Genomic DNA, 27,543 nt, shown 5'->3' on the forward strand with positions numbered 1-27,543 from the left:
TACTGTCCATTAACCATGTTCTCAAGTGCAGCACCTAAGAAGACAATTGATAAACAACAACAAAGTCAACACAAAACATTTCTTAATCATAACATATAACTGCCTACAACCCATACCAAAGAGAAATATTCCCAGAACTAATATAGAATCTTGGCTCTTTATTCATTATTTCATACGGTCAAATACTCACATCAATATCACCAAACAAGGAGAAACACTATGATAGACCACTAGAACATTCTCAAGCACAACTAAATAAATACCTCAAGTGTCAACCAAAAGGTGTATCAGCCTGACATTAGCATCCACACATATATTTGTTCTTCAACTAATCAAAAACGAAACTGAGTCCCATACAAACAATAACAGAAAATAAAAATCAGCTAACACCATTATTTATCATGTCTTTATGCTAGCAATTACAACAGAAGCAAACTATAGATCGCATCTAGATAGAACAACATGATCACCTACATATGCCCCAAAAAAATGAACCTTGCAACCAATGACTTGAGAGAAACCAGAATTAAAAAAGATGGATAAGGGAAGGGATCAAGTTTTCAAATATCAAATAGAGTGACACATTTTTATTTTTTTTTGTGTCAAATAAACCAACCCCACCTATTCTATTGAGGGTATGAATATTTGGCAAGAAAAGACAAAAACTAGACAAAGCAGAATACACTCATGTTTAAGCAAGTTCAATGCCTAGGCAACTTGGGATTGAACCTGATGCCAAAACATGTACAAAGTACATACCTAATTTAAAATTACAGTTAAAAATTACATAAACCTCAGAAAACATTGTTTTTTAATCCATGGTTAAGGAAATCTGATTTTATAACAGGTGGTCGGTATCCTTTTTCTTCACTTGTTGATTTAGAGATCCAACTAAACATGCTTCTATGTGACCACTAGACGGACAGCGTAATCTGAATTGACCGGTCTCCAAAGAAAAAAAGTGAGGGCCAAGGACAAGCTGTTGTTAACATAATAGAAATGCTTAGATAAGCCCTCAGCAGACACATCCTACAGCCACTCTTATACATGTAACGGCCATCTTAATTCTCTTTATCAAATTGATAGTAACTTCATTCATGTTATATCATACAATAAAACTAGCAATGAGTGGGAAAAAAAAGAACAATAGAGAATCACTTACCACAAGTAAATTCATGGCAGACTTAATCAAGTCATCTCTCCCAGCTAGCTTATTTACTGTAATCTCCTTCAGTGTTTCTTTCACATGCTCTTTATTAAAAAGCCGATAAGAACATTTAGCACCAAGCATTTTTATAAAGTCATATTGTGGGTGTTTATCACCAAGCCTTTGAAGCATGTCAATCTGGACACCAAAGGAAAAGCAGAAAAACGACAAACATGAATGACATAAAATCTCCCAAGACAAAAACTGAATGCTTAGAATTGTCTATGTCAGGATACTGAAAACCAACACAAATTTTAAAAGCTTAAAAAGAACTTTTTACTGGAAAACAGAATAGATCCTTAACCTCTATATATCATAATTACTGAAAACATACATAAATTTGTTCAGCTTGAAGAAAATAATTGCTTGGGTCAAGTAAGCTTGTTAAAGCCTTCCAAATTTTGTTGTCCTTCAGTTGATTAAGCTTTTGAAAGCTTTCTTCTGCCTTTGGAGGATCTTTAAAAGACAATGACATAGATTTGAAACAGCTCAAAATTCTCTTTTCGAATTCCACTGTATTGTACTCCTGCATTACATAGAATTTATTTCAATAAATAACTATTTCATGGTAGCTCATTAACTACACTTCATTGTGATTAACAGCTGGCAAATAATAAACCTTCATTTTTTCCCGCAGTAACAAATAGCTCTGCATTTCTTGTTGTAACCTGCAATTGAAGAGGAAATGCCCTGAAAAATCCTGCCATAAGCTAGCGAATTACTATAGACATGGACCGTATTCATTTTTCTTTAATGTAGAAAGGATTCTAAAGGAGCCCTTTTAATCCAAGAAATGCTAACCTTTGTTTCTGTGCCAGAACTCCTTCAAGTGCTTTTACCTCAAATTTTTCAAATTTAGAATACATCATAATCCAATGCTTGACCCTCTCTACAACTGGAAGTTCAGAAGGAAATAGTGATTCAGAAAATACCAATTCGATTGCTTGAGCCCTGCCAACAAGAAAAAGAATAAAATTAATCAGTCTTCCATTCATTTTGTATATTCTAAGCATAAAAACGCGTCCAAAAAACTTCTACATTGATGGATTATGCAAAATCAACTTACTGTTATATTAAACACTTACTAATCCCTATGACCTCAGATGCATGAAACATGTTTCATGAGCAGCATCCAATGAATGCAACAATAAAACCTGTCACCGCAATATACAATTCTACTTTTGAGTATCTGAACGATTGAAATACTCACCGGAAATCTTTGTCGTAACAACACATTATGATTTTCTGTGGAATCCATTCAAACTCATAGTCACTAATCGAACCATCCAAAAACTTTGAGCAGTAAACTCTGTATATCTCTGCTAATCTTTCCAAAGTATACATCCGAACAAAAACCTGAACCAAGTTTGAAAATAGAGACTCTGAGTTCAAATATATAAAAATTCTCTATTACAGAGGTACCGCAATATTTATCATGAAAATGAATACAGAAAAGTAAAGGCACAAAGACTACCACTTTGTCACGTAGTCGTTCCGCTACATGCCTAATTATCTCCACTGGTATAGACTTGAGGGCATAATTGGCAACATCACAAATTGCTGCTACAACTTGCTTACGCACATTCTCGTCATAATCCAATAGTCGTGCATTAAGTGCAGCTGATAATTTTTCATCTCATTCCATGTCAACAAGGTAAGCATATCAAGGAACAAAGAAAAAAGTGATTACAATTAACAACAGAAAGGATCAATTTTGTGGACTTCTACATACATATGATGTCAGCTGCCTCATGCCTAAATGGATTTGACAAAAGACATTCCTTCACATGTTCAACGACTGACAGTCTAACTTCGACATCCTTATCTGTAAATCTCTTTAAAAATTCTGCAAAAAGTGGCTGAAATAATTCTGGCAGAGGGTGACCAGGTATTGCAAAAAGACGACCAAGCAGCTTCACTGAACTCAACCTCACATCTAATTGATCTGTCTGAACCAGTTGAAACTTTGTAATTAGCAATTGACTTAAAGTTGACAACAGAAAAGTATTTAGAAAAAAATGCTGTATGAGCAAGTATCCTCAAAATGTACTAAAATAATATCAACTATTTATTCTAAATGGACTACACCTACACATGTATGATTACTCTTTTGGAATCGTTAGTATTCATTCATGCAGTCTTCAAGCTTTTAGCAAAACTCGCATTCAAGCTTTGAGATTTCCACACAATCATTAGCAAGATATATCTGAAATCAGCTCTGTTTTATTCTCATATTTTCATTATTTTAGATCTAACCTATAAACACTTCTTCAGGAATTATATCTTCTAAATCCAAATCCCTAAAAGGGCTAAAAGTAAGAGATACATCAGAAATAAATGAGGGTAAAACACGGTAGATTCCAAATATATGTTGTGAAACCCTAGTATTGTCTAGACTCTATACAGCTTGACTATAAAAGAATTAAAAGATACTGCATGGTTTAATGGATGTTAAAATAGAATGGCACAGAAATCTTTACAATTGAACATAAAGTTTGATAGTACCAGAAGTTCTTGTTTCATATTTGGAATAACCCTCTCCAGCATCTGGGGTGCACACTGATAAATATCATAGATAACATCATAATAGTGTGAATGCAGGACACCTTGCAACTTTTCCTCGGCGGATTTAGCTGACTCAATAAAACGGTACACATATGGCTCAAGTGTGATTGCACATTGCTCCAAAACAAGCATACCAAGCCTGCGGGCAGCAGGTGAAACGTCCTGAATCATAAAGCACAAATCAGCGAGAGAAACTCAGAGAACCAGTTAAACTTAAAACAGGACATCATTCACTACCAATGTCCGCCTTTACATCCCATTTGAATAACTCCCAAGCTAACACTGAGAAGTGAAGAAGTAGAATCTCAACAAAATATTCAAGTAAAGTAGCAGCTTGAGAATATGTTTTCTTTCAGAAAATCGATACTTACCCCTTTTTCTCTTCCTAAGGAAGATAACACAATAGCTAGTAACTGCTCTGAAATAGTGTCGCTCTCATCCAAAATAAGAGTCATAATAGATTGCATTGATTTTAAGACATTTTCTGGATGAGCTTCACTGCAATATATAAGATTCAGTCAGCCAACCTAAATGGAACTTTTGTTTAAAAATAACAGGATATACAACTACAAGAGATAATGCACATGTGCATGTAAGCAGCATCTAAAATAAAATAAAGCAAGCCTTCTATTTGAGGAAAACAATAAAAAATAACCGCCACAATTTGTAATGTAAAATACATGTTTTAGATAATTAACATTAATGCACCTAAAAAGACAGTAAAGCTTTGTAGCTTTCTAATATCTGCTCTTGTATTAATGGAATACTACTAATAGCTTGTAGCAAAACATTCATGACCAGCAGTTGTAAGCATACTGCTGTTCCCCATCTGCCACATCTTCTCAATTGTCAAACAAAGTAAGACGTCTCAGCTGCAAGTGCCATGTGATTTTGTCACAAATCTATGTCATGACTCATTGCTGACATCTGTTACATTATTGTCAGAAAGATCCTTGTGTACATAGCATTCAATGGTAAAAATAATATACTATTCATTTCTCAACAAAAGTTCCATGTAAATCCATATGGGGAATAGAATTGTGTAGTCTTTAACTCTTTCCTTTTTCAATATTGTCTCCATCTTACTTGAAATGATGTAATCAACAAGATTGAGCATTTGCACGATAGTCACAAAAAATTATTTTACAGCAAAATTAAAAATGTATGTACTCAGAAATAGCTGACCAAGATGATCAATAAGATTTAAAGCAACATCAAGCATCACATGACCATTGCATATTTAAGTAGAAGTAAGATTTAAGATGGAATCAAAGAGCACATAAATTAAAATTATGCTTCAAGAGACCTCTAAGGAGGTATGATAGGGCTGCTGTTAGGCAAATCACAAATATATTACCATGATCATTAAGTTAAACAGAAATTGCATTGTAAGCTAGTAAAACAGTCACCACAAAATATTATTTTCAAGATTTCCTTTTTAACACAATCTATTGCACCTATAGTGACCTAATAAAAGAGTTATAACAGTATTTATTCTGTCCACTATTTATTTGTTGTTTTCATCTACAAGTATAGTGAACCCATTCAGGGGAAACACTAATGTATCAACATCAAAGCCTGTCCAAAAGTTCATCACAATTACAAGCTACATATTTTTAACTTGTTTCTGAAATTTTCTCCATTTCCCTGTAATGCCGTTGCTTTGCATGGACGCTCAAGTGTCTTACATTATTGTTCATCTACTTCTTTTGAGCCCTTGTCTGAAATTCTTAAGCCTTCCAACTTTTACATAGCTCTTGCTTGAAAGTGTCTTTTCTATCCAAAGCCCCCTCTTTGTTTAATTCTAATTTTATTTGATCATTTTCTTTGTTTTTCCTAAACCTATTTTTAGTCTCCTCCATGATTTTTATTTTTCTATTCTGTCTTATTTTAAGCTTTCTTTCTGTACAACATTACTCATTTGATGCTTGTCTCCAATTTAGCTGTCCTGAACTATAGATCATTTCCCTAGTTCTGTTTGACTTCTTTCTTCTGGCTTGCAACTCAAGTAAGTGTTGTATCTACTTTTATCTAAATTATGATGAAGTTCAGCACATATTCATGTAAACATTCTTTTTTCGATCTTTACTGGCAGCTGCAATGAATTTAGTTTTCTATTTTAGCCAAATTTCTAAATGTTACCATTCTAGTTTGCTTTGTTACTACTTACTTTTGGATTGGGTTTGCTTGTTGAATTTTCTTCTTGGATGGCAATTGCGCATTATTTGCTCATTCATTGACCACAGTAGCTGATTATGCACCTTAATGTGTATTATTGATGCTTGTAATTAGAATTGGAATACATTTAGGCTTTTAGCAGTCTATCACTGAAACTCATGGTAGTCATGAAGCCCCAAAATCCTACTTTTGCTAAAAGGTTTATCAATTATTATCTAATTATAATTGAATTCGTGTGAACAAATGTTTGGCCTCTCACAAAAATATTTTTCATTTTTTCTAAGACCATGTAGAATGTTAACCTGGCTTCACCAAAACTCCTTCAGCCCCTCCAGCGATATCTTTTGCCACCCCAAATCAGTTTAGGAATCTTTGTAGGGGCTAATTCCGATTTTGTTTATGCCTCTAGGCATATTAAACCCGAATATACCCTTGAGCCTAAAACTGATTCCAAAACCCAAAATTTATAGTAACCCAAGAACAAATAAATAATGTTGACTCACAAATTACAATTTATGAATGGCTATTACTAAATGCTACATTTTTAAATTCAAAAAAATGCAACAGACAACTTAAGATATAACTCGAACATATGCAAAATCTAAGTATCACTCATAAATCCTATTGAAAAGCTGCCATGAAGATTGATGAGCAGCAAGGAGTCACAAAGAACAGACTCACTGCCACCAGTACGAAAAAAGGAGTTATTATAATGACCTCGTCTTTTCTCACATTGATGGTGATATCCCCTGTTTGGTCAAGGATCTTTGGGCCGTTGAGGACTAACCCCGATAATATCATCCTAAATTTAGGATAGATTTCTCTAGAGTGTCCCCACTCCCAAAACCCAAGGCAAGCAAGTACAGTGGTTTAAATATCCACAGTTGCGTCACCCATGAAATGTTGTAATCAGCAACTTGAACAACCATCAAGATCTTAGCCATCCTAACCTTCATCTCAACCATGTAAAGCAAGCTATCTTTATATCTTCCCAAAAAATCAAGCACAAGCTAACCTTCTTCTAGGTTACCTCCCATTCTATGTCATTTTTTGTTCACTCAGATCATCTATCCTACTCTTCCAAAACATCTACCCATCACTGTTCAAGTTGCTCACCCTATCATTCCAAATCATTTGCTTTAATTGTGTAAACTTGATCCTTCCATTTGTATATGCTTTCCTTATAAGCTACCAGATCTTGCATTGTATAGATTGCACTTTGAATCAGATCATCTATATCATCAATGAACAAGCAATATGGCATTCACTCATCTCCATCTGAATTATCAGACACTCAAGTGTCCATTTACTTATTGTAGATATCAAGCATCCATTTGTATTTACACCTACATTAGCCATCTAACACCACTTGTTGATGTCACTCACCTAACCATCTAACATCTTGACACATACATAGCTTTAACATTAAATTCAGCCATATAATTCCTCAAGACATGATGTCTAGTATCTGCATTAAGCTATGTATACCTAGCACCTAGATTGTTATAAACTATTTCAATAAATAAAGTTAATAGATATCCTTCAAATCCATCTTCCAATTTTTCAATTCAAGACACCTAGGAAGGGTATCTTCTTTTCATTCAGATCATACTCACATTCCTCTCATTGGACTTATTGATACTTATTACATCTTGATCCATTCCTAGACCATTTGCCACTTGCACCCTTAGGTCGTTTTGCTTCCCTTCCATACACTATTAAGCAACAAATCTCTTTTTCTACAAATATTCAGCTTATCATGTTTCCCGTTCTTGATCTACTCAGCTATGCTACGGGACTCTCCCCGAAACCCATTGTGCTCACATACAATGTGACCATGATTTCAATCCATGGTGTCATAGGGCCTATAAATTTTTCCACTCACCAAGCACAAAACCCTGTCCAAGTATGGCCCATTAAACCTACAGCATACCCAAGCAAAACCCCACATACCTAGAGTAAACCAAGAACATACCCCAGTAAAAGCTAGTGCCTACTACTATTGAAAGTTAAGAAAATAAAAATATATATATTTTTCATCTTAAATGAGATTGAAGCCACAACCACCAATTATTAGATAAGAGCTATTTTGTAGAAGTGTTCATCAATAGTACTTCGTTGTTAATTTTGTTTATTTGGTTATAATCTTTATATTTGCTTTGCTATCATAAATCATATTGAACTTACGAGCCATAAAAATGCTAAACCAATGTACCCAATCCCAAAACAATAGTTGACACTAAATGGGCAATTCACCTACTTCGTTATTTCTTTTGCATGTTTATCCTCCTAGTTCATGTTATTTCCTTGTTTTTATTGCAATTGATCTATTCTCTTAGAAAAATTTGTTTACTCCACTTCATAATTATATAAAGTTGATCAAATATGCACTCGTACATTTTAATACTAATGTTGTATATATAGTAACAAGATCAATACCTAAAGGGCCTTAAATTAGTTGAGTGTAATGTCCCTTTATAGAATTACTAAAGAATAAGGGAACAATTGATTTGTAAACTAACTGCAAGAGACTTCTTTCCACCTAATTCTCTAACAACTATTAATGATGTGTTTAATATGATTTGTATAGTGACCATATCTTTCATGGAAGGAGTGACTAATGCGATGATAACTATCTTAATACTATGTAGAGTTGGATAGATCAACAATAATTTTATAATTGCAAGATGATAGTGACTTCCTTTGATCATCCCATGCCAACTATATAAACCTTAATCCGATACTTTACGTAAACCAATCATTGCCGACGACTCCTTTCTTGAATATAAGAGTGTCGAAACTGAGATGTACTGGGGGTCTTGAATAAATTGAATGTATTGTAGTGCAATGAATTGTAACGACTATATGCAAGACAATTGCTGATTAAGAAGTTTGATCTGAATATGATAAAGATAGTACGTCTTGTCCCAAATTGCAGCAGTTATGATAGTTGCGCTGGCTGAATATTGAACAATATAAAGATATAATATATTGATCACAAAATATACTGTTCCGAAAACATATTTATGTCGTTGTCTCTGATAGCTTGATAGACGTGAGTGCGATATGAATGTCACTGATTCGAATTTTATATTCCAATCACCGTTTCTGCTACTGCTTTATGTATATAAAAATGATGTTAATACTGATCTATATTTTGCTGTCTCTGATTTAACATTTTCTTGTTTCTGCAATGTTCTTACAATGCCATTTTAACACATCCTTGTAATTGTGCACCCCCGCCTTAATAAGTTTGTGGTTCCACTGAGCATTCTAACAAGGATATAAATAAAATGAGAAATCATCACATGATCCCAATGGAGTGGGGAAAGATCTTGCTTATATATCTCCAAACTGAAAGGATCGCACCCTTTGGTAATGATGAGACAACTCCCTTCATTATTGCACTTCTTCAGAACGATTACAAATTACATTAATAACAAATGCTAACTGTTGTATACTAATCACACCATTTCATTAGTATGCTAATCGCTTAGTCTTCTTACTAAATCGATACCTTTAATTGATATTAGTAATGCACCTTTTATCATATTATCATTGATATTAGTAATCCGAACAAGAAGGAAAAAAAATTTCGATTTTTTTTCAAAACAATAGAACTAAAAAAAAATTCACACTGAATTTTTTTTTTTTGCTTAAAAAAAAAAATTCGAATTTTTAAGGAACCAGGCTCTGATACCATAAAACAATGCGAGACACGCAATGGATTTCAAAGAATTGATTATTAACAGAATGAGCAAGACGCTCATAAATAATACAAGGATATTTACAAGAATAGCAAGTTTCTAATAAGAAACTGCTGAGAAGATCGAAGACGATCTAACTAAAATAGAATATAGACTATTGAGCATTAATACTAAAATTAACATTATTTTAATATTCTATTACCCTCCCTTAATGCTCAATCTATTAACTACACCTATAGACCCCCTGAATTTTACAAATTTATCAGGACCAAGGGGCTTGGTGAAGATGTTTGTTGGCTGCTCCGAGGTAGGAACATACAGCAACTGGATGGATCCGTCTTCAACCAGCTGTCGAATATAGTGACAATGAGTTTCCACATGCTTGGTTCTTTCATGGAAGACTGGATTCTTGGCGAGTTTGAGCACTCCCTAATTATCACAGAACAAGGGAGTAGGACCTGCATGGGAGACATGCATATCCGCAAGCATTCGTCGAAGCCAAACCGCCTCACAAGATGCCTTAACTACTCCCCGATACTCTGCTTCTGTCGAGGAGACAGCCACTGCCTGCTACTTCTTACTAGTCCATGTGACAGCACCAGATCCCAAACTAAACACATACCCTGCTGTAGACTTACGGTCATCAACCGAACCTGCCCAGTCAGAATCTGTGTAACCACTAAGTATAGGATCAGAACTCCGAGTGTACGGAAGTCCATAATCAGGAGTGCCACTCACATAACGCAGCACACGCTTCGCTGCTATCCAATGATCAGCCTTGGGAGCTGTCATGAAGCGTGAAATGTAGCTCACTGCAAAACTGATGTCAGGTCTAGTGGCAGTAAGATAGATGAGGCTGCCCACTAGTTGCCTGAACAGAGATTCATCCACAACTAGTGAGGATGACTGAGCTGAAAGTTTGAGCCCGGGTTCCATAGGAGTAGAGGCAGGTTTGCAATCTTGCATTCTGAATCTGTCTACAAGACTTCTGGCATACTTGGACTAAGAGAGAAAGATACTGTTCTCAGTCTGCCAGACTTCAACTCCTAAGCAGTAATGTAGAAGTCCCAAATCTGTCATATCAAAGGTGCGGCACAAATCCTGTTTGATCCCAGTGATCAAATGTGCTGAACTGCCAGTAATGATTAAGTCATCCACATAGACAACCACAAACAAAATATCATTACTAGAATGCTTGATATACAAGTTTGCATCAGATGGACTCCGCTGAAAGTTATGATCTGTCAGGTACTTATCAATTTTCATGTACCAAGCCCGAGGAGCTTGTTTCAGACCATAGAATGCTTTGACTAATCTACAGACCTTCTGTTCTTGACCAGCAACCTTGAATCCTGGGGGTTGCGTCATGTAGACTTCTTCCTGTAAGTCACCATTCAAAAAAGCACTCTTGACATCCATCTGATGGACTTTCCAACTGAACTGGGCTGCCAAGGCAAGAACGAGCCGTATGGTACTCATTTTGGCTGTAGGAGCAAAAGTCTCCTCGTAGTCAATGCCTTCTTTCTGTGAGAACCCACGAGCAACAAGACGAGCCTTATACTTGTCTAGGGTTCCATCAGCTTTGTATTTTACTTTGTACACCCATTTGCAGCTAATGGGCTTCTTCCCTGAAGGAAGATCAGAAAGGGCCCAAGTGTGATTCTTCTAAAGACTCTGGAACTCAGCTTCCATAGCCTGTTCCCACTCAGGTATACCTTTAGCCTCTGAGTATGTCTGAGGCTCAAAAACACTGTGTATGTTAGCCATGAGAGCACAATTGACTGTATGCTGCTGTTTGCTCTTATTACGGGAGGTTCTACCCTCAATGAGCTCAGTATCCCTGAGATCACCAATGGTCTTGGCCCACCATTTAGGCCGGAGAGTAGAAGTGCGAACATCTGGAGGAGCTGGAAGAGGCTTAGGATCAAGAACAGGAGCAGCAAGAGGAGGATTATTCTCCGGAGGGAACTCAGGTAGTGCATCATCGAAAATAGATTCTGCATCATCCCTCCCATCAGGCGAACCTAATGGAATAAGAACACTGTGAGGCTGATCCTCAGAACTCTGCTCAGAAGAAGGGGACTGAAAGAATCCTCTGTCTTCATCAAATACAACATCACGACTGAAGATAAGACGTTCAGTGTCTATATCTATCAGTCTGTAGGCCTTATGGTGATCACTGTATCCTGTCATCATGAGTTTCTGACTTTTGGAATCCAACTTGGAGCGCTTAGCATCTGGAATCCAAACATAGGCAACAGAGCCAAAAACCTTCAGGTGGCTGATCTGAGGCTTCCAACCAGACCAAACCTCTTCTGGAGTCTTCCCCTTAACAGCCTGAGTAGGAGAATGGTTAAGAAGGTAGACAGCAGTAAACACTGCTTCAGCCCAATACTTATTCGGAACACTCCTGTGTTGTAACATAGAGCGAGCCATCTCAACAACCGTACGATTGCGACGCTCGACAACACTGTTTTGCTGAGGAGTGTAGGGTGTAGTCAATTGGCGTTTGATGCCATGGGTATCACAGAAGTTGGAGAATGCAGAAGAACAAAATTCCCCCCCGTTATCTGTCCTAAGAGTAATGATACTATGTCCAGACTCTTTTTCAACAAAGGACTTAAACTTCTGAAAGATACTAAATACATCTGATTTATGTTTAAGAAAATACACCCACATCTTTCTACTAAAATCATCTACAATAAGCAAAAAGTATTTGCAACCAGTAACAGAAGATGTATTCATAGGACCACAAATATCAGCATGAAGTAATTGAAGTACCTTAGATGCGCGCCAAGACTTTCCATGTGTGAATGAAGTCCGATGCTGTTTGCCAGCTTGACAGGCGCCACATACTCCAAGATGCTGGGTCTGAATATCAGGTAACCCTGAAACAAGTCCCTCCCGAGATAGCTGAGAGAGATACTGAATGTTGAGATGTCCATATCTCTGATGCCACAAAGTGCTGAGAGGAGAAACACGAGCTGCCAGAGCCACTTCAGGAGAATCACCAGTGTCAAGAAGCCTATATAGGCCATGATCCTCTAGACCAACAGCAACAGTAAGACGAGTCTCCCGATCAATGATGGAACACTTGTGAGCACTGAACACCACATCTAGTTGAGGAGAATTCCTCATAATCTGGCTGACAGAGAGCAGATTAAGTTCCACTCCAGGAACATAGTACACATTCAGAAAAAGGAGAGTCCTACCACCAGACTGTATCTGAACAATGCCTCTGCCAACAACTGTATACTCCTCACCTCCGCCAAATACAACGGAATCACTGAAAGGTGAGAAGTCTGTAAACCAATCACGCCGATGAGAAAAGTGACGTGATGCACCAGAGTCGATGTACCAAGCAGAAGACCTGGCATGATCTGAAGACCTCTTAGCCATAAAGGCATAAAAGGTAGACTCCTTCTGCTCGGAATGTTCAGCAACATGCGCCTTCTGGTGTGACCCTCCCTGCTTCTTTTGTTCAGAAGCGAGCCTCTGACGGCAATCTTTCTTCATATGGCCGAACTTGTGACAGTAATTGCACTGCACATTCTTCTTCTTAGCTCCATCCTGTGTCTGAGAAGAGCCTTTCTGCTGAGAAGACTGAGAGGACTGAAATTTGCCTTTATCCTTCTGAAAGGATTGAGCTGTGAAGGCATTTTCCGAGGAGGCTGATGTAGTACCACTACCAAACTGTTGTTTCCAGCGATCCTGCTTTAGAAGTTTGGTGCACAATTCTGAAAACTTCAGATCAACATTAGTGGAAGTAATATTGAGGGTCCCAATGAAGTGTTCATACGATTTCGGAAGACTTTTCAGAGTGATTACTACCATGTCTTCTTCCTCCATAGTCCGACCAATAGCTTCGAGCTGATCTCGAATGTCCTTAATCCTCGTGAGGTGTTCCTGTAAGGACATACGTTCGTCCATCATAATGGAGAACAGCTGATTCTTTAGAAAGAATGCTCGGCTCTTGTCAGATGTCTAATGCAATTCCTTCAGATGCTTTCAGATGTCAGAAGCTGTCTTGCCGGAAGGAATCTGCGGTAACTGATCATCAGTCACTGAGAGTTTGAGAGGCATAACTACCTCCCGATTGCGTTCATCAAACTTATCTTGATCTGCACCAGGGGTACCAGGACTGAGATCTTTTCCCAAAACAAGCTGGTCAAGACGCCTATATTCAAAAATGGTCAACATACGTTGTTTCCAGATGTTGTAATTGTTGCCATTAAAGCGTTGACTGCCTTCTAACATCAGGTTGGTTAGAGAAGCCATTTGCACGTTTCCCAAAAAAAATTCCCGACTGACCCAGAAATGCGTGCGAAAAACCCAGAAGGAATCTGCTGTCAGAATCTGGATCCGCGGGCTCGAAAATCGAGGCACGAAAATCGAGGCACCCAGAAAAATCGGGCAACTACCCAAATTAGGTTTTGAAAAACAGAAGGTAAACACCTGAATCGAAAAAAAATTCCGAAGGTCGTGGGATTGCACAGAAAGTTTTGCAGAGGTTCCTGAGCAGATTATGCAGAAGGCGCACTCTGTGAAGTTCGCGCGTCAGAAAACGGGCGCTGTGAAGTTCGCGCGTGAGCCACGGAGGGAGGCACGAGCAGAAGTGGTTATCGCGCGGACCAACAACAGGAGGTTTGGTGGGCCGAAACAAATCCCGCGTGAGCCAACAACAGGACGTCGCGCGTGGACAAAGACAGACAGACCGCCAAAAAAAATCGCGATCACTAAGAAACCCACACTCACAGGTACAGCAGACGAAGTTGCGCGGCCAGGATGAAAATCCGAACAAGAAGGAAAAAATCCTTCGATTTTTTTTCAAAACAATAGAACTAAAAAAAAATTCACAATGAATTTTTTTTTTTTGCTTAAAAAAAAAAATTCGAATTTTTAAGGAACCAGGCTCTAATACCATAAAACAATGCGAGACACGCAATGGATTTCAAAGAATTGATTATTAACAAAATGAGCAAGACGCTCATAAATAATACAAGGATATTTACAAGAATAGCAAGTTTCTAATAAGAAACTGCTGAGAAGATCGAAGACGATCTAACTAAAATAGAATATAAACTATTGAGCATTAATACTAAAATTAACATTATTTTAATATTCTATTACATACTTCATATTTTTAACTCTTATATATAAGTATATCATGTCTGATCTTAAGAATATGGATGATCGACTAGTAACGGTCTCAATGGTTCCTTGATATCATGCTTGTTCTTTTAATAATAAGTTTAAATCTTTAATTAAAACTTATTCAATCATATATTGACTCTTATTAACCTTAGGTCTTGAATAGGGACATGACATTGAGGCTACTTCTAATGGTTGATTCTTCCTCTTTCACCTCAACCTGAAAGCTTAATTCCTCTAAAGCCCTAATGTCAAACAAGTGTATAAGGTTTATGTTCGGAGAATCAATTGATTTTAAATTTGTTAATTCCCACTCCTTCATCCAAAAGTAAATGGCATTGCCGAAAAGGGGCTTGGTGGTATAAATTGAATGAAAAAAGTTCACCATGGTCTATAACAAGGTGAGTACACACACCAAATGGCCCTTTGTATATGTATTCATTTGCTAGTTGTATAATCATGCTTCATTAGGATTTAGTTTTGACCTACTCATTGCAAGTTGGTCCAAGAAGGGTAAGGGACGTTTAGAACGGAAGGGTCATTTAGCAAGCGAACGCTCATTATTTAGACATCATGGATGGTCCCATCATTTATCTAACATAAATGAATGGATGGATGATGGATAACCTTCATCTAGTATATAGCTTGATTTTAAAATATGCTAAGATGGATAAACGCAAAACACTCCTTTGTGAATTCAGATTTCAAAACCTCGTCAAGAAAAAAAATCAATGGACACCTATCTAGCTATAAAAAAACATTTATAACGAGAAACTAGCATTTCAATTCCCAAATAAGTATAAGATTACTTGAATTTATGAAAAAATTATAAAAAGATAAATGGAAGATAAAATTTGTTCTTATCATCTTTCTTGATAAGGTTTTAGTAATATATTTGTAATAAATGAAAAGTGAAGGAAAACTGGCCAGTTTTTGAAAGATTTCTAATTGAATGTTTCAATGTCATATGCAATGTAGTGTAAACTTTAACATTTATCGATAAGTTTTGATCAAGACGAGTCTAATATTTAAGAATAATAAACCATACAAATTTTCCCAGTGCCCAATATGTTATCAACCAAGCGATGGTCTTTTGCAATTCACTACCAAACAAGCATATGGAAAAATGGATCCAAGGTGAGCTTGAGTTGACATGTCTAGTATCAACTCCTCGTGTTGATTCTAGGAAAATCTGCAAATTTGATTCTCTCATGGTATAATAATGGTACTCCAAATCACATGTTTGTCCTCAACACTCACTTTGTCTTCATCTTAGGAACACATTTGTCAACACATGTAGCTCAATCTAATTGTCCACATTGCCACATAAATTCAACAATGTCAATGCTACTCAATGCACTTGTGCAAATGTATCTAGATTCTACATGTAATGTCCCCTACATGATCTATTTAAATATTCTAAAATTGATAGATTTTCTTCAATAAGTTATTAACAAGTGCTTGTCTATTTTCCTCATTAGCTGATTAATTTCATTATTCATAGTTCTTAATATAGTTATCAAACCCTGCTACTACTTCAGTTTTAAGGGAGAAGGGTTTACATATGTTACCAAAGCGCTTAGAGACCAACTACAATAGGACTACAATAGGTTCCCTCAAAGTTTACAGATCCAAGCCCTTACCTATCTTGGGTCTATACCCTCAAGGCTTATTGGTCGCTGATCCCCACCCTATCTTGGGACTTAACCTATTGCTTGGATTTAGACTGCCCCTCTTTGGAACATCTCAATCCCATCTTCTTAAATACGGAAAGTAATAACATGATTTAGACTATAAGTATATATATTTCTTATGCATTATGAATACGTATATGAAATTAAGTATGACTATCATACATATTGCAGTCCATATTAGTATTACTATTAATTCTGCATAAGAACATTATTGGGCTTCATATATTAAGGATACTTATTAAACACATCCCCATGCATACCACCAAAAACGAGGATGTTACTGCCTGTAACTTAATAACAGTTCTGATCTGATCTGATCCATGGTGCTCTTACTAGATGCTTTTGATTCCTTTCCTTTATATCTCTCAATGTGAGGGAGAGGTCACACCTCTTCATCATGTATGCCCTTTGGCAAGAGACACACCCTTTCACCATTCCCTTTGATAGAGTGCAACTCTTCATTATTTCTGCCCTTTGAAAGGGACACAACCTCTCATAATCAGATATGCACTTTTTATTTAAATTAGATCTGCACTTCTCATTTCCAAATTATCCCCCCTCTCATATGAGGTTCTCTTCTCCCTTTTATATCTCATTGTTGAGGGAGTCACAACTTTTCCTTTCATGTCTTTTGACTTTCATTAACTTAATTAATTTTTGTTGTGTTATATGTTTAATTAGAATTTTTTTTTTTGTTATGTAATATATATCAACAAAAAAAAAAAAATTACACACAAAAACAGGTCACACAAAGTTTGTTTTTTTTCAGATTTTTTTTTTTTTAATTTCAAATTAAATATTTTTTTTAAGTTTTTTTTTTTTTTGTATTAAGTATCATAGAATCACAAAGTACATTTTTGCTCATTCGAGCATCCACATTACAAACTTATTACATACTAGCTCCTTTCGAGCACCAAACTAGAAACAACAATTGGAAGACCAAGGGTCACAACTTAGAAATCCACTTTAAACAACCAATGGAAGACCAAGAGTCACAACTTAGAAATCTACACAAAGGTGTCCCTCATGGGAGTTGAACTTGGGTCTCCACATTGGGAACTCAATGCTTTAACCAACTAAGCTCAATCCCTTGGACTTTGAAATTTTTTTTTTGAAATTTTTTAATTTAAATATTATAACTATTAAGACAAAGTAGATCAACATAGTTAATTTTTGAAAACGATGTTAAATTAAAAGTATTAATAAATAAGATATGAGAGAACATAAAGGTGTACAATGATAACAAAAACACAGCATAAAATAATAATTAAAATAAAAGGATTTTTTGTTTCAAACTCACAATGTATGGACTCATATTCATATTTTTAGCAGATATATTTAAATGTCCATATTTTAAAAAATTTAGCTTCATTTAGTATATCTAAGTTATTTTTTGGTATGTTTAATTTTTGTATTTTAGAACTTCAATTTTTTTTTTTCATTTATTCATTATTTTAAAATGCATCCCCTTGTCATCACCTTGATAAAAAAATAATAAAGGAATCTACAAATATTAAAGAACCAAAAGAAGAGTGACAAAATGTAAATAGGTTGAGATAAACATGGAGAGGTATTTACATTGGTGCCAAAGGTTGCTAAGATTTAAGAAAGAGCATATTTGCAAAAGGTTCCAATGGGTTTAGAATTAAAAGCGATAGGAATTATAGAAAATATTGCTTTTTATGTTTTTGATCTGGCGAGACTACAGCTCTAGATGTACTATTAAGTGTCCATTACAGTACCATCTAGAAAGCATGCCTTGGGGAGGATGAATCAGCCATTGTTAGATTGGTATCAACAACCTAAGAATCATCCTTGATTACAATAGGAATCACCCCATTCAATGAACTATAAAAGTTCCAATAGAATCACCTATACAAACATGGGCTCAATGGCAATTGAAGACACCCACAAACATATGCTTGCTATGGGCAAGCTAATATTTAGGCACGAAGTAGAATTATACTATAAATCACCTCAATGAAGGGTTGCACCTGATCTATCACCTGCCATTGAAAATTATTGCCCTATTATTTCTTGCCAATATAACATCGATACTAGCTAGCTTAATTTCAAGGAGCCACTTATGGTGCACCTAAAAGATGAAGCTTCCCTTTCAATGAGATGAATTCATTTTACTATTTAGAACTTAGAACTATAGGTCTCTTAAAGAAGGAAAGAAGTTGAAGCCTCAGTAAAGATTTTTATTTAATTTTCACAAAGAGCCCATGATTTTGACCAATCATTGTCATCATCATTTGAGAATTACAACTACAAATTGAAAATAAATGGCATTGTTTGATTAAGGACTAGTAGGAATGGGTTAAGGTATTATCATGATGATGAATGTGGCAATTGCATATCCAAACCCAGTGAGATTTATGAAGAATAGAGCAACAAGGATAGCAGGAACTAGGCTTCTGTCAGGTAGGCCACCCACTGCGGATGACTAAAAGTCTGCCGTTAGTTGGGCCAAGGGGGAGTGTACCGCTCTTGGGCCTGACAAGCGCTACGGGCATCCTATTCCACCTAGCCTTCTTGACCTCATTAGGAACTGAATATGAAATTGACTGATTAATAACAAAATAACCTTGATAGAATTGGCTAAACTATACTCTGGATCAATCATTCATATCACAAACAAATGTTAAATCGCATTGTTTTTATGTTTTATAGATTGCGAATTTTTTTGGGACATTACACTACACAAACCAACAAAACAAAGAAAATGAACTGGTAAATGGCAAGTTGTTATCTTTCATGTAAATGCCAAGTTGTTTCTTTGTCATCTTCAATTGCATAATAATGTATATGTAACGGATAAAAGTGCATTTCCTGCACTCTTACCTCTTTGTTTTACACCACTTTGCAAGATGTCATAGATGGATGATTTTAGTACTATATTTGACTCATTTCATGCATCATTTGACTATAATTCTATACCATCACTCTGATATGCTAAATCCATCACTGTACTATTAGACTGATCTATTTCCTAATGTTTCTACCTCACTGAACTAGGTTGCACCACTGATCCCACCCCTCAGACAAGGTCACACCCACAATTTTGTCGTAGTTTACACGCCAAATTTCCAACTTCTCAAGCTGATTTTCAAGGAATATGAGCTTAATTTGTCAGCACACCCACCAAAAAGTCTTTATTTGTGTCTGGGACTTCTATTTAAGGATATCATCCTAGCTCAGTTTAATCATCAAAAAATAGCATCTTTCATCCATACAGAGTCACATCCCAGTCTAAATTTCAAGTTTGTCTGAATTGCATCAACATTTGTATTCTCTGCTCAGCATGTTTTCAATCTTGTTGCATCTTTCACAGGGAATGACATCTACCAAGAAAGTCAATAATCTTCCCTTTGTCTATAGCCAGCCCTGCACCATCATTTTCTCAAATAAGTACAAGCACAAGGAAAGTGGGTCTGCAGATCCAAACAGTGAAAATCAGCAATGGGCAGAACTACTTGGGAGCAAGTATTCCAGGAACAGACCACGGGCATGGCCTGGTAGCAGGCATCCAAATATTCAGAATATCACTATCACAAATTCAAAACCATTGTCCCAGGACCAAAATCAAATTTATCGTTTTATCCGGTCATGTTGCAGTCAATCAAATTGGTCAGAATCAACAACACATCATAAACAAGATAATCTCTCTATTTCCTTCATAGCATTTCTGTATTGTCTATCTCAAATACTCAGGTCCTAGTTTTTATTTCAAACTTAGTTAATTAGATCTAGGTTTAATTTAATTAAGGTTCAACTCCTTGGATCTAATAGTAGGGTACAATTTATTTCCCGACAATAAACTAATGACGTTTTATAAAGACATCATTATGGTTTTATGATTGATACATTTGCATTCATAGAACATTGTACAAAACTTGCATAGTTAAATATTGCATTACAAATATACAATGGTGTTTTATTGTTCTTGTATTGTCTTTAATTCAACACTATTAATATTGTCGGTGCATACACATTGAATCAGTTTTGTGTGTTGTTTCTTAGGTAAACCATGGTCCCTTGATCAATGCAGATAGAGTCAAATTCTCACCTAAATCCTCATCTACATTTCTTATGCCAACATAGATTATTTCTAACCATGGGAAAGCTTAGTCTCAAAAGCTATGACCATTTTTCTTTTTGCCTTCCTAGTCACTGTCCACCCTCCTACTAAATGGCACATAAATCAACAAACATGCCAAACCCAGAATGTTCCCAGAGAATGATACACAATAAATATCACCATGCCAAAAATGGCAAACATAATGCATTACTTTGGTCAACTTTGTAGCATATTCAAACTCATCGTCTTCATCAACCAAGAAGTTATTTGGAGGCCAAACACCATAGAAGGTATAACTCAGTCTATACATTCTTGTATTTGTAGGAAAGATAAATGCTGATGCTGCAGAGTCTCAGCTTAGTCTAATGTGCTCCTATTATGTTTTCGAATGATTTTCTCATTCAACAAATATTAATGTTGCCCTTTTAGGGCTTTCCTTGTTTGTGAGAAAATGGTGACGTAATTAATGCATTGTCCATGAGGATGATCTTACCACTGTAGAGTCTAGACACTTACAATGGTTCTTTTTAAGCTTGATTGAAACCTTACCCTATTGGAACATATGATGACTAATACATCAAATTCTCCCAACTCCATAAATGTCATGACCAATCAATCCCAAGATATACTGACTAGCAAGTTGAACATCCAAGAGAATGATCAAAATCTAATTCTTAAATATAGGTCAGGCTCAAGACCATGGATCTAGATTGACAAAGAATGATTAGACATAGTAATCTGTCATACTCATAACATTTTACCATCTCTCAAACACATTGTGTAGGGTACAACTATCATATAAACAATGAGATACAGTGAACGAATTCCCTAACATCATAAGCCTCTGTCTTATGATAAATAGTAGCATTACCATTCACATTCTTATCTGCTATACATAGCATAGCTATTTCATGTGACCAATCATCAATAAAGAAACTGAAACACATCCATGACAGAGGATCCCTTGCTCTCAAACAATGTTTTCAAAAATAAGATTCCTACCATCTATGAAGAGATTCTATTTTACAGTAATGAAAAATTACCCATTGAAAAAAAAGAGAATCATTCTTGATAAGGCAGATGATATCATCTACGATGCACCACCATCATGTTTTATGTTTGAATCCATATTGTGATTACATTAGCCAAGTGCAAAGATAATATTATGTGGCTTTTTACCTAGGGTGGATAAGTCTCAGCTGAGCTTTAATGCGAGGTATATTGAAGTACACATGCAAAGAAGCACCTCAATCCTAATTTGTTGGGTTGTAGTCCACACATTGGCATTAGGAAGCTGTTATGTATTGTTAACCACAAATATGTCAAGTTGTCTTTTGGGTATAACAGCTAATTGGAGTTGGAGACAATTGTATCATCTTTCTCTTGTTGTAGGTTGGCTTATTGACGAACATCCATCATCCCTTGTAATGGAAGGTACTCATTGCTTTACTTGGAGTGAGGTTCTCAGTCAGATAGATGCTGTCTTGGTGTATAACAGCAGCACATGGTGTATTGACATAATTGAGTTTGTACTTAGGATTATCATTAACCATACCCTTGGGAACTCATACAGATGTCGGTGGTCACTGAGCGTTGATGGCATGATAAAAGGCATCTACCCCTCCACTTTTTGTTGGTGTGAGAAAGTGACAATTTGGAATCCAGTGAACAGCTTGTTAGTGGGAATGCTTGAAGATAGCAGAGTTGTAAATTTCACCACGGCTGGGTGCATCAGAGTAGAGCAGCAGAATGGTGCATTGTTTTTTATATGGTTAGTTTGGGATCCAGGTGGAGCAGCATAGAATTGCTGGAGGACAATCAATGTTTGAGCCGGGAGGACTATAATGTCCCCAATTTTGAAGTCGGCCTTATCTTCATTGGAGGTCTTAATGTTCAAGACTGATGGCTACATCTTGGGGAATACTGCTACAATACAACTTACCATATGTCGATTGGGATGTTCCCCTCTAGAGCATTGTACGGCTATGATGCAACTTCTTTTGTGGATCTGCTTCTCACTAATAGTAGAGTACCTAGTGCTAAGGATTTGATTCAGCAAAGCAAGGATATTTTGGAAGCCCTCAAAGAGAACTTGCGACAAGCCCAAAGTCAGCAGAAGTTGTATGCAGATAGACATTGAAGAAAAAGAGCATTTGAAGAGGGTGATTTGGTGTTTCTGAGGTTACAGCATTTTAGACAATCGTCTATGAAGGGAAGCGGAAAAGAGAAGTTAAAACCACACTTTTATGGTCCTTATTGGGTGATTAAAAAGTTGGAACAGGTTGCTTACGAGTTGGAATTACCTCCCAACAACAAGATTCACAATACTCTTCATGTTTCATGCTTAAAGAAAGCAGATCAACCCGTCCATGGAGCTCCCTCCACTGGACTATGAAGAAAAAATGATCCTTGAACCCGAATCTGTTTTGGATGTAAGGGAGATGAGATTACGTAACAAAGCTATTCCAGAATACTTGATCAAGTGGAAGGGACTACCACCGGAAGATGTGACCTGGGAAGGAATTGAAATCTTCAAACACCCCAACTTGAAATTGCTTGAGGTCAAGCAATTAGGGGGCGGGAGGACTGTGATGAACCCATGAAATGGGGCCACCTAGCCTGGATGGCAGTGCTGGCTACCAACTGTGCACTCTTGTCCTTTAGCAGAAAACTCAGATTTTGTTTTGTTGTGACAACCGATCAGTTTTTGTTTTGTAGTGACAACCGACTTCTTGAAGCTTCTTGAAGAAAATCAGATTTTGTTTAGGTTTGTTTTGTGTCTTCTACTGACTTCTTGAAGGGGGCCAAATCAGATTTACTTTGTCTTCTAGACAAACCGCCCTAGGATTTCTCTTTGGCAACTATGTGCCAACTGTCTGCCACTATTTGTAAACTAGAAGCTTCTACCAACTTCAGCAAACTTGCTGCTAACTGTGGTTTGCCTCTTTACAGATTGGCATCCCTTCATTGAAGGCAATCAGATGTTTACTTGCCTTGCACTACAAGTTATTGTACTGCCCCAAGTGGGTATATATTGAAGACTCTGCTTTGTTTTTTGTTATGTTGAATATTTTGGTCTGCCTTTGTGCAGGATTTGGGTCTTGGGACAGAACCCCCAAGAGATCACCATTGCTGGTGTGTGTTGCTGTTCGAGCTCTATATGGTCTTGAGACAAAACCGTCAAGAGTTATCCTCTGCTGTGTGTTGCTATTTGAATTCTATATTAAGTTCTGTGTAATCTGAAAACTTCAATTGCTGTTGTGAGTTCAATAGCAAATATATTCCTGAATTTGCAGTTCCTAAGATGAAACATGTTTGTTGATGCTCTTCGTAAGCACTATTAATTATCTGAATGTTCTATAAGCAATTTGGAGCTCCTTATAGTGTGTATTTCTTTTTCTGAACCAGTCTAAATCTATATTGTGCAACCAGTTTGTTTCTTTGAATTTAACAGTTTAAGTACAAAGATTTAGATCATAGAGACCTTAAGGTCTTTACAAGATTGTTGGAAATTCCAATGTCAAACAAAAGAATGCTGATGAAATTAACTGATATTGACGAAGTTAAGAGAAGCTTATAAAGTCAAATTATTGATGTTTAAGTTGAATAGTTGTTGTTGAATATATTTCAGATGCTGATGAAGATGTCAAACGGTTGTTGAAGATGATAATTAGTTGTTAATGAAGATTAAAAAGGCTGCTAAAAACATTTAGTTTGCTGGAATTATGGGCATAGCTGACAGTAGGAAATTTTGGTTTAGGCATGACTTTTCCAGCATTCTTAGATTAGTTTAAAAAAGCTAAATTTAGTTTTTTATTTATATTTTTTGGAGTGGAAATTTGTGGAGCTTTTAAGAGCCATTTTTAGTGGGCATAATCTGCTAATTGAAAAATTGCATATACATGACTTATTTTAAGAGTGTTTAAATTGTTTTGTCACCAATTGTGTTTAGAGTGTGTAGCTTTATATCAAACACATTGTTTTTCAGTTTGCAAGCCAACAAAAGAAGTTCACGAGAAAGAAATCAAAACTGTATTCAAATAATTTTCAAAATAAATAAAGGTCTTTTTTGGTGTTGTTATTTCTGGTCAGCCTCTATCCCATACTAAACTTACCATTAGTTCCCCTCCTATAAACCTAGGAAGCAACGGATCTGCTTTCTAGTATTGTGAAGAGGACACCCAGAAAGACAAACCACCTTCACTCTTCAAATCCTCATCAAAATATATACCATCAAAAATGTAGTTGATTTGATACATAGCTCCTCTAGCATTCCTATGTCATATTGCCAACTCAACTTCCATCATAATCCACATAGCTCTTCCGCCACTTTGGTTACAGTTTAAAGGAATTGAAATCACTATCTTAAAATTGGTCCATAAAGAGGTTGACAAACACTCAAGGAAATCAGAAAACCCAACACCACACATTCAAACTCCTCATAAATGATGCCCCTCCAAAAAAGTGAATAAGGCAGATCTCGGACATAGTTCTACTATAAGGATTGTCTCATCGGTGCAGGTTTTGATAGCTCAACTAAAAGGGTGGCCTCATCATCAATGAAAAAGCAGGCTGCATTAACTGCTTCTATCCTCTCTTGACAAAAAGAGCCACCACAGAAAATCTAACTAGAATATCCTGTTCTGCTTTCTTGTCCACCATAAAATCAACAAAGTTAGCTGTATCCCAAAAGGATGATGTATTGTTAGGACATAAGTAACAGAGGGAAACCAAGAATATAGCAGACTACATTATAAATTTATAACTGTTAGCTAACAATTCTATTGGATTTTGTTCCTCTAAAACAGAAAAAAAGAACTATGCAGAAAGAAGGAGAATATGTAGATGAGATCTTTCACAAAGCAACACACTTCCTTGCAATGCAGGTTGATTTTCAATGCAGCTGTGCATGGTAAACCGTAATACAGGATACAATAATAAAACTATTGCATAAGCAGCTGCAAGGAAAGATGAAGTGATAACCATCATTACTTTCTTTGCATGGTTTGTGAACTTGCAGCATACAGATAGAATTGACTTGTAGGAATAAAAAAGCACAAGGTGACTTTACCTGACAACAGAGAAGAAGATGTGAAACATTTCAATGATAAGGCCATCACATTCAAGGTCCAGCATCACCACACATGACCTAATTCTCGCAACTGTTTCTAAAATGCTTACCCTCCTTCCAAATGAGGGATTAGTTGTCTCATCTAATCCCCGAAAAGTTCCGACAATCAAACGAAATATATCCTGCAAAATAAAAGCAATTTAAATTGACCTAAGGTTAAGTTTCCAAACATTCAAAAATACTTAAAAAAATGATGTGCTTGAAAACTTATTAATATCAACAAAGAGATGAGGTCTCCCTTGGAACAGACAACACTAGTGAATAGATTTGTTTGAGGTATTTAAAAACCTATTTATATCAACCAAGGACATGATATCTCTTGTAGAAAAAAACAACACTAGCAATTTTATTTAAGTACAGAAAATAAATACTTGAAAGATTAGTGATTACCTTCAACACATCATCACTATATGGAGCCTCTGGTGCTGTGATTCTTGTAATCTCACTGATACAGGTTGCCACAAGAAGCGTAACATCTTTATCCCGATGCCCCAAAAGCTCTGGTGCAACTAAAGAATTCATTGATGGGCGCAATGCCCTTAACATCGTCTGTGAAGGAGACTGGTCCACCTCAGACAAATAACTCGCAACTTGCTGAAGGTGAGCAATCATAACCATGAATCAACAAACAGTTATTAGAATTTAGATCATATGCAAAGGCAATCTACAAATACTTCCATCACTTACTAAGAAAATATAAGAGTGATAAGACTGTGAGATCATTTCCACATACAAAAAATGCACAATAAGATTTCCATGACTAACAGAAATTCGAACTTCCCCAAGATCAATTGCAAATGAAAAGATAATAGAATGGTAGACAAAAGAAGTGTATCCAATGACCAGTAGATGTTATGACCATGTCATGACCCTTCTTGTGCAATTATAGTGCTTGAAGATCATGTGGAATCTGGATATTGACAATAAATATTCGGACCCTGAGTTAACAATTTGGATTAAGAATGGTGCTACAGCTTATCTCCATCATGCAGTTCTTGGCAAGCATGCTAGTGAAATAAGCTTAAGCTCAAAGGAAATGGTAGTCTTCACCAAGCAACAAAGAGGTCATTTTTGGAAAATAAGGATAATCCGTTTCTATATTATTTATCAGAGCAATGTGTGCTAACCCAACGTTCTATACGTCCATTGGGAATTTTTTTAATCATTGATATTATTCTGCTTATGTTGTTTAAATGTACTTTAGTTGGTCAATACAGTTTTGTACTAAAATCTAATTCTACTGCATGAAAACAACAAAAAAGGCTCTTAGGTGTTAGAAGTTAGAACAAAACATGTTTTATGAGAAATAGCTTCATGCACAAGTCTGAGGAAACAATGTCTTGTTGCAGTTGGAGATTAACCTGTATTGCAGCCCATACATCAGGAAAATTTGTTTTCATCTTTTGTACCTATAGTACTGCAGTTGTATTCTATGATTTTCCATTTTAGGCAATTAGAACATTTATTAAAATTGTAATTTTTCAACATTGAAAACAAAAAGGAAATTTTCTTTTAGTAAATATTGAGGATTTCAATTTTCAATTGTTTGGTTCCAATTTAATTTTTTTTCCTCTACAGGGTTTGTGCCCTAGGGTGTACAGCAGTTATAGCAAGCTTCATTTGGTGTCATAAAAGAAAACATGCATTTAGATTAAAAACAAGAAAACTCAGGGACCCTAAAGATAAATATTATATTACATCAAAATAATGTAAGAATGCCTAAAAGTTATGTGCAATGAAATTCCTGGATACCATTGTTAACTAGAGCGGAGTCTTGAGGCAAATAAAAATAATTTAGATGCACTCTAAGATACATTCAAAAGTCA

General features: G+C 36.1%; 1 protein-coding gene across 5 annotated transcripts in view; it reads right to left on the reverse strand.

The window, feature by feature from the left end:
* LOC131075087 (sister chromatid cohesion protein PDS5 homolog A) overlaps window positions 1–27,543 on the reverse strand; it is a 180,509-nt gene that overhangs the window by 97,059 nt on the left and 55,907 nt on the right. For all 5 annotated transcript variants that reach the window (XM_058011907.2, XM_058011906.2, XM_058011903.2 and 2 more), the window contains exons 2-12: window positions 26,108–26,311; window positions 25,658–25,839; window positions 4,144–4,270; window positions 3,713–3,934; window positions 2,940–3,156; window positions 2,682–2,827; window positions 2,418–2,563; window positions 2,009–2,158; window positions 1,827–1,875; window positions 1,542–1,733; window positions 1,163–1,345 (exon numbers count right to left, since the gene is read on the reverse strand). In XM_058011907.2, the coding sequence (XP_057867890.1) occupies window positions 1,163–1,345; window positions 1,542–1,733; window positions 1,827–1,875; window positions 2,009–2,158; window positions 2,418–2,563; window positions 2,682–2,827; window positions 2,940–3,156; window positions 3,713–3,934; window positions 4,144–4,270; window positions 25,658–25,839; window positions 26,108–26,311 (1,818 nt within the window). The remainder of the gene's footprint in view (window positions 1–1,162; window positions 1,346–1,541; window positions 1,734–1,826; window positions 1,876–2,008; window positions 2,159–2,417; window positions 2,564–2,681; window positions 2,828–2,939; window positions 3,157–3,712; window positions 3,935–4,143; window positions 4,271–25,657; window positions 25,840–26,107; window positions 26,312–27,543) is intronic.

The sequence above is a fragment of the Cryptomeria japonica genome, chromosome 3 (assembly GCF_030272615.1).
Source record: "Cryptomeria japonica chromosome 3, Sugi_1.0, whole genome shotgun sequence".
Lineage (NCBI taxonomy): Eukaryota > Viridiplantae > Streptophyta > Pinopsida > Cupressales > Cupressaceae > Cryptomeria > Cryptomeria japonica.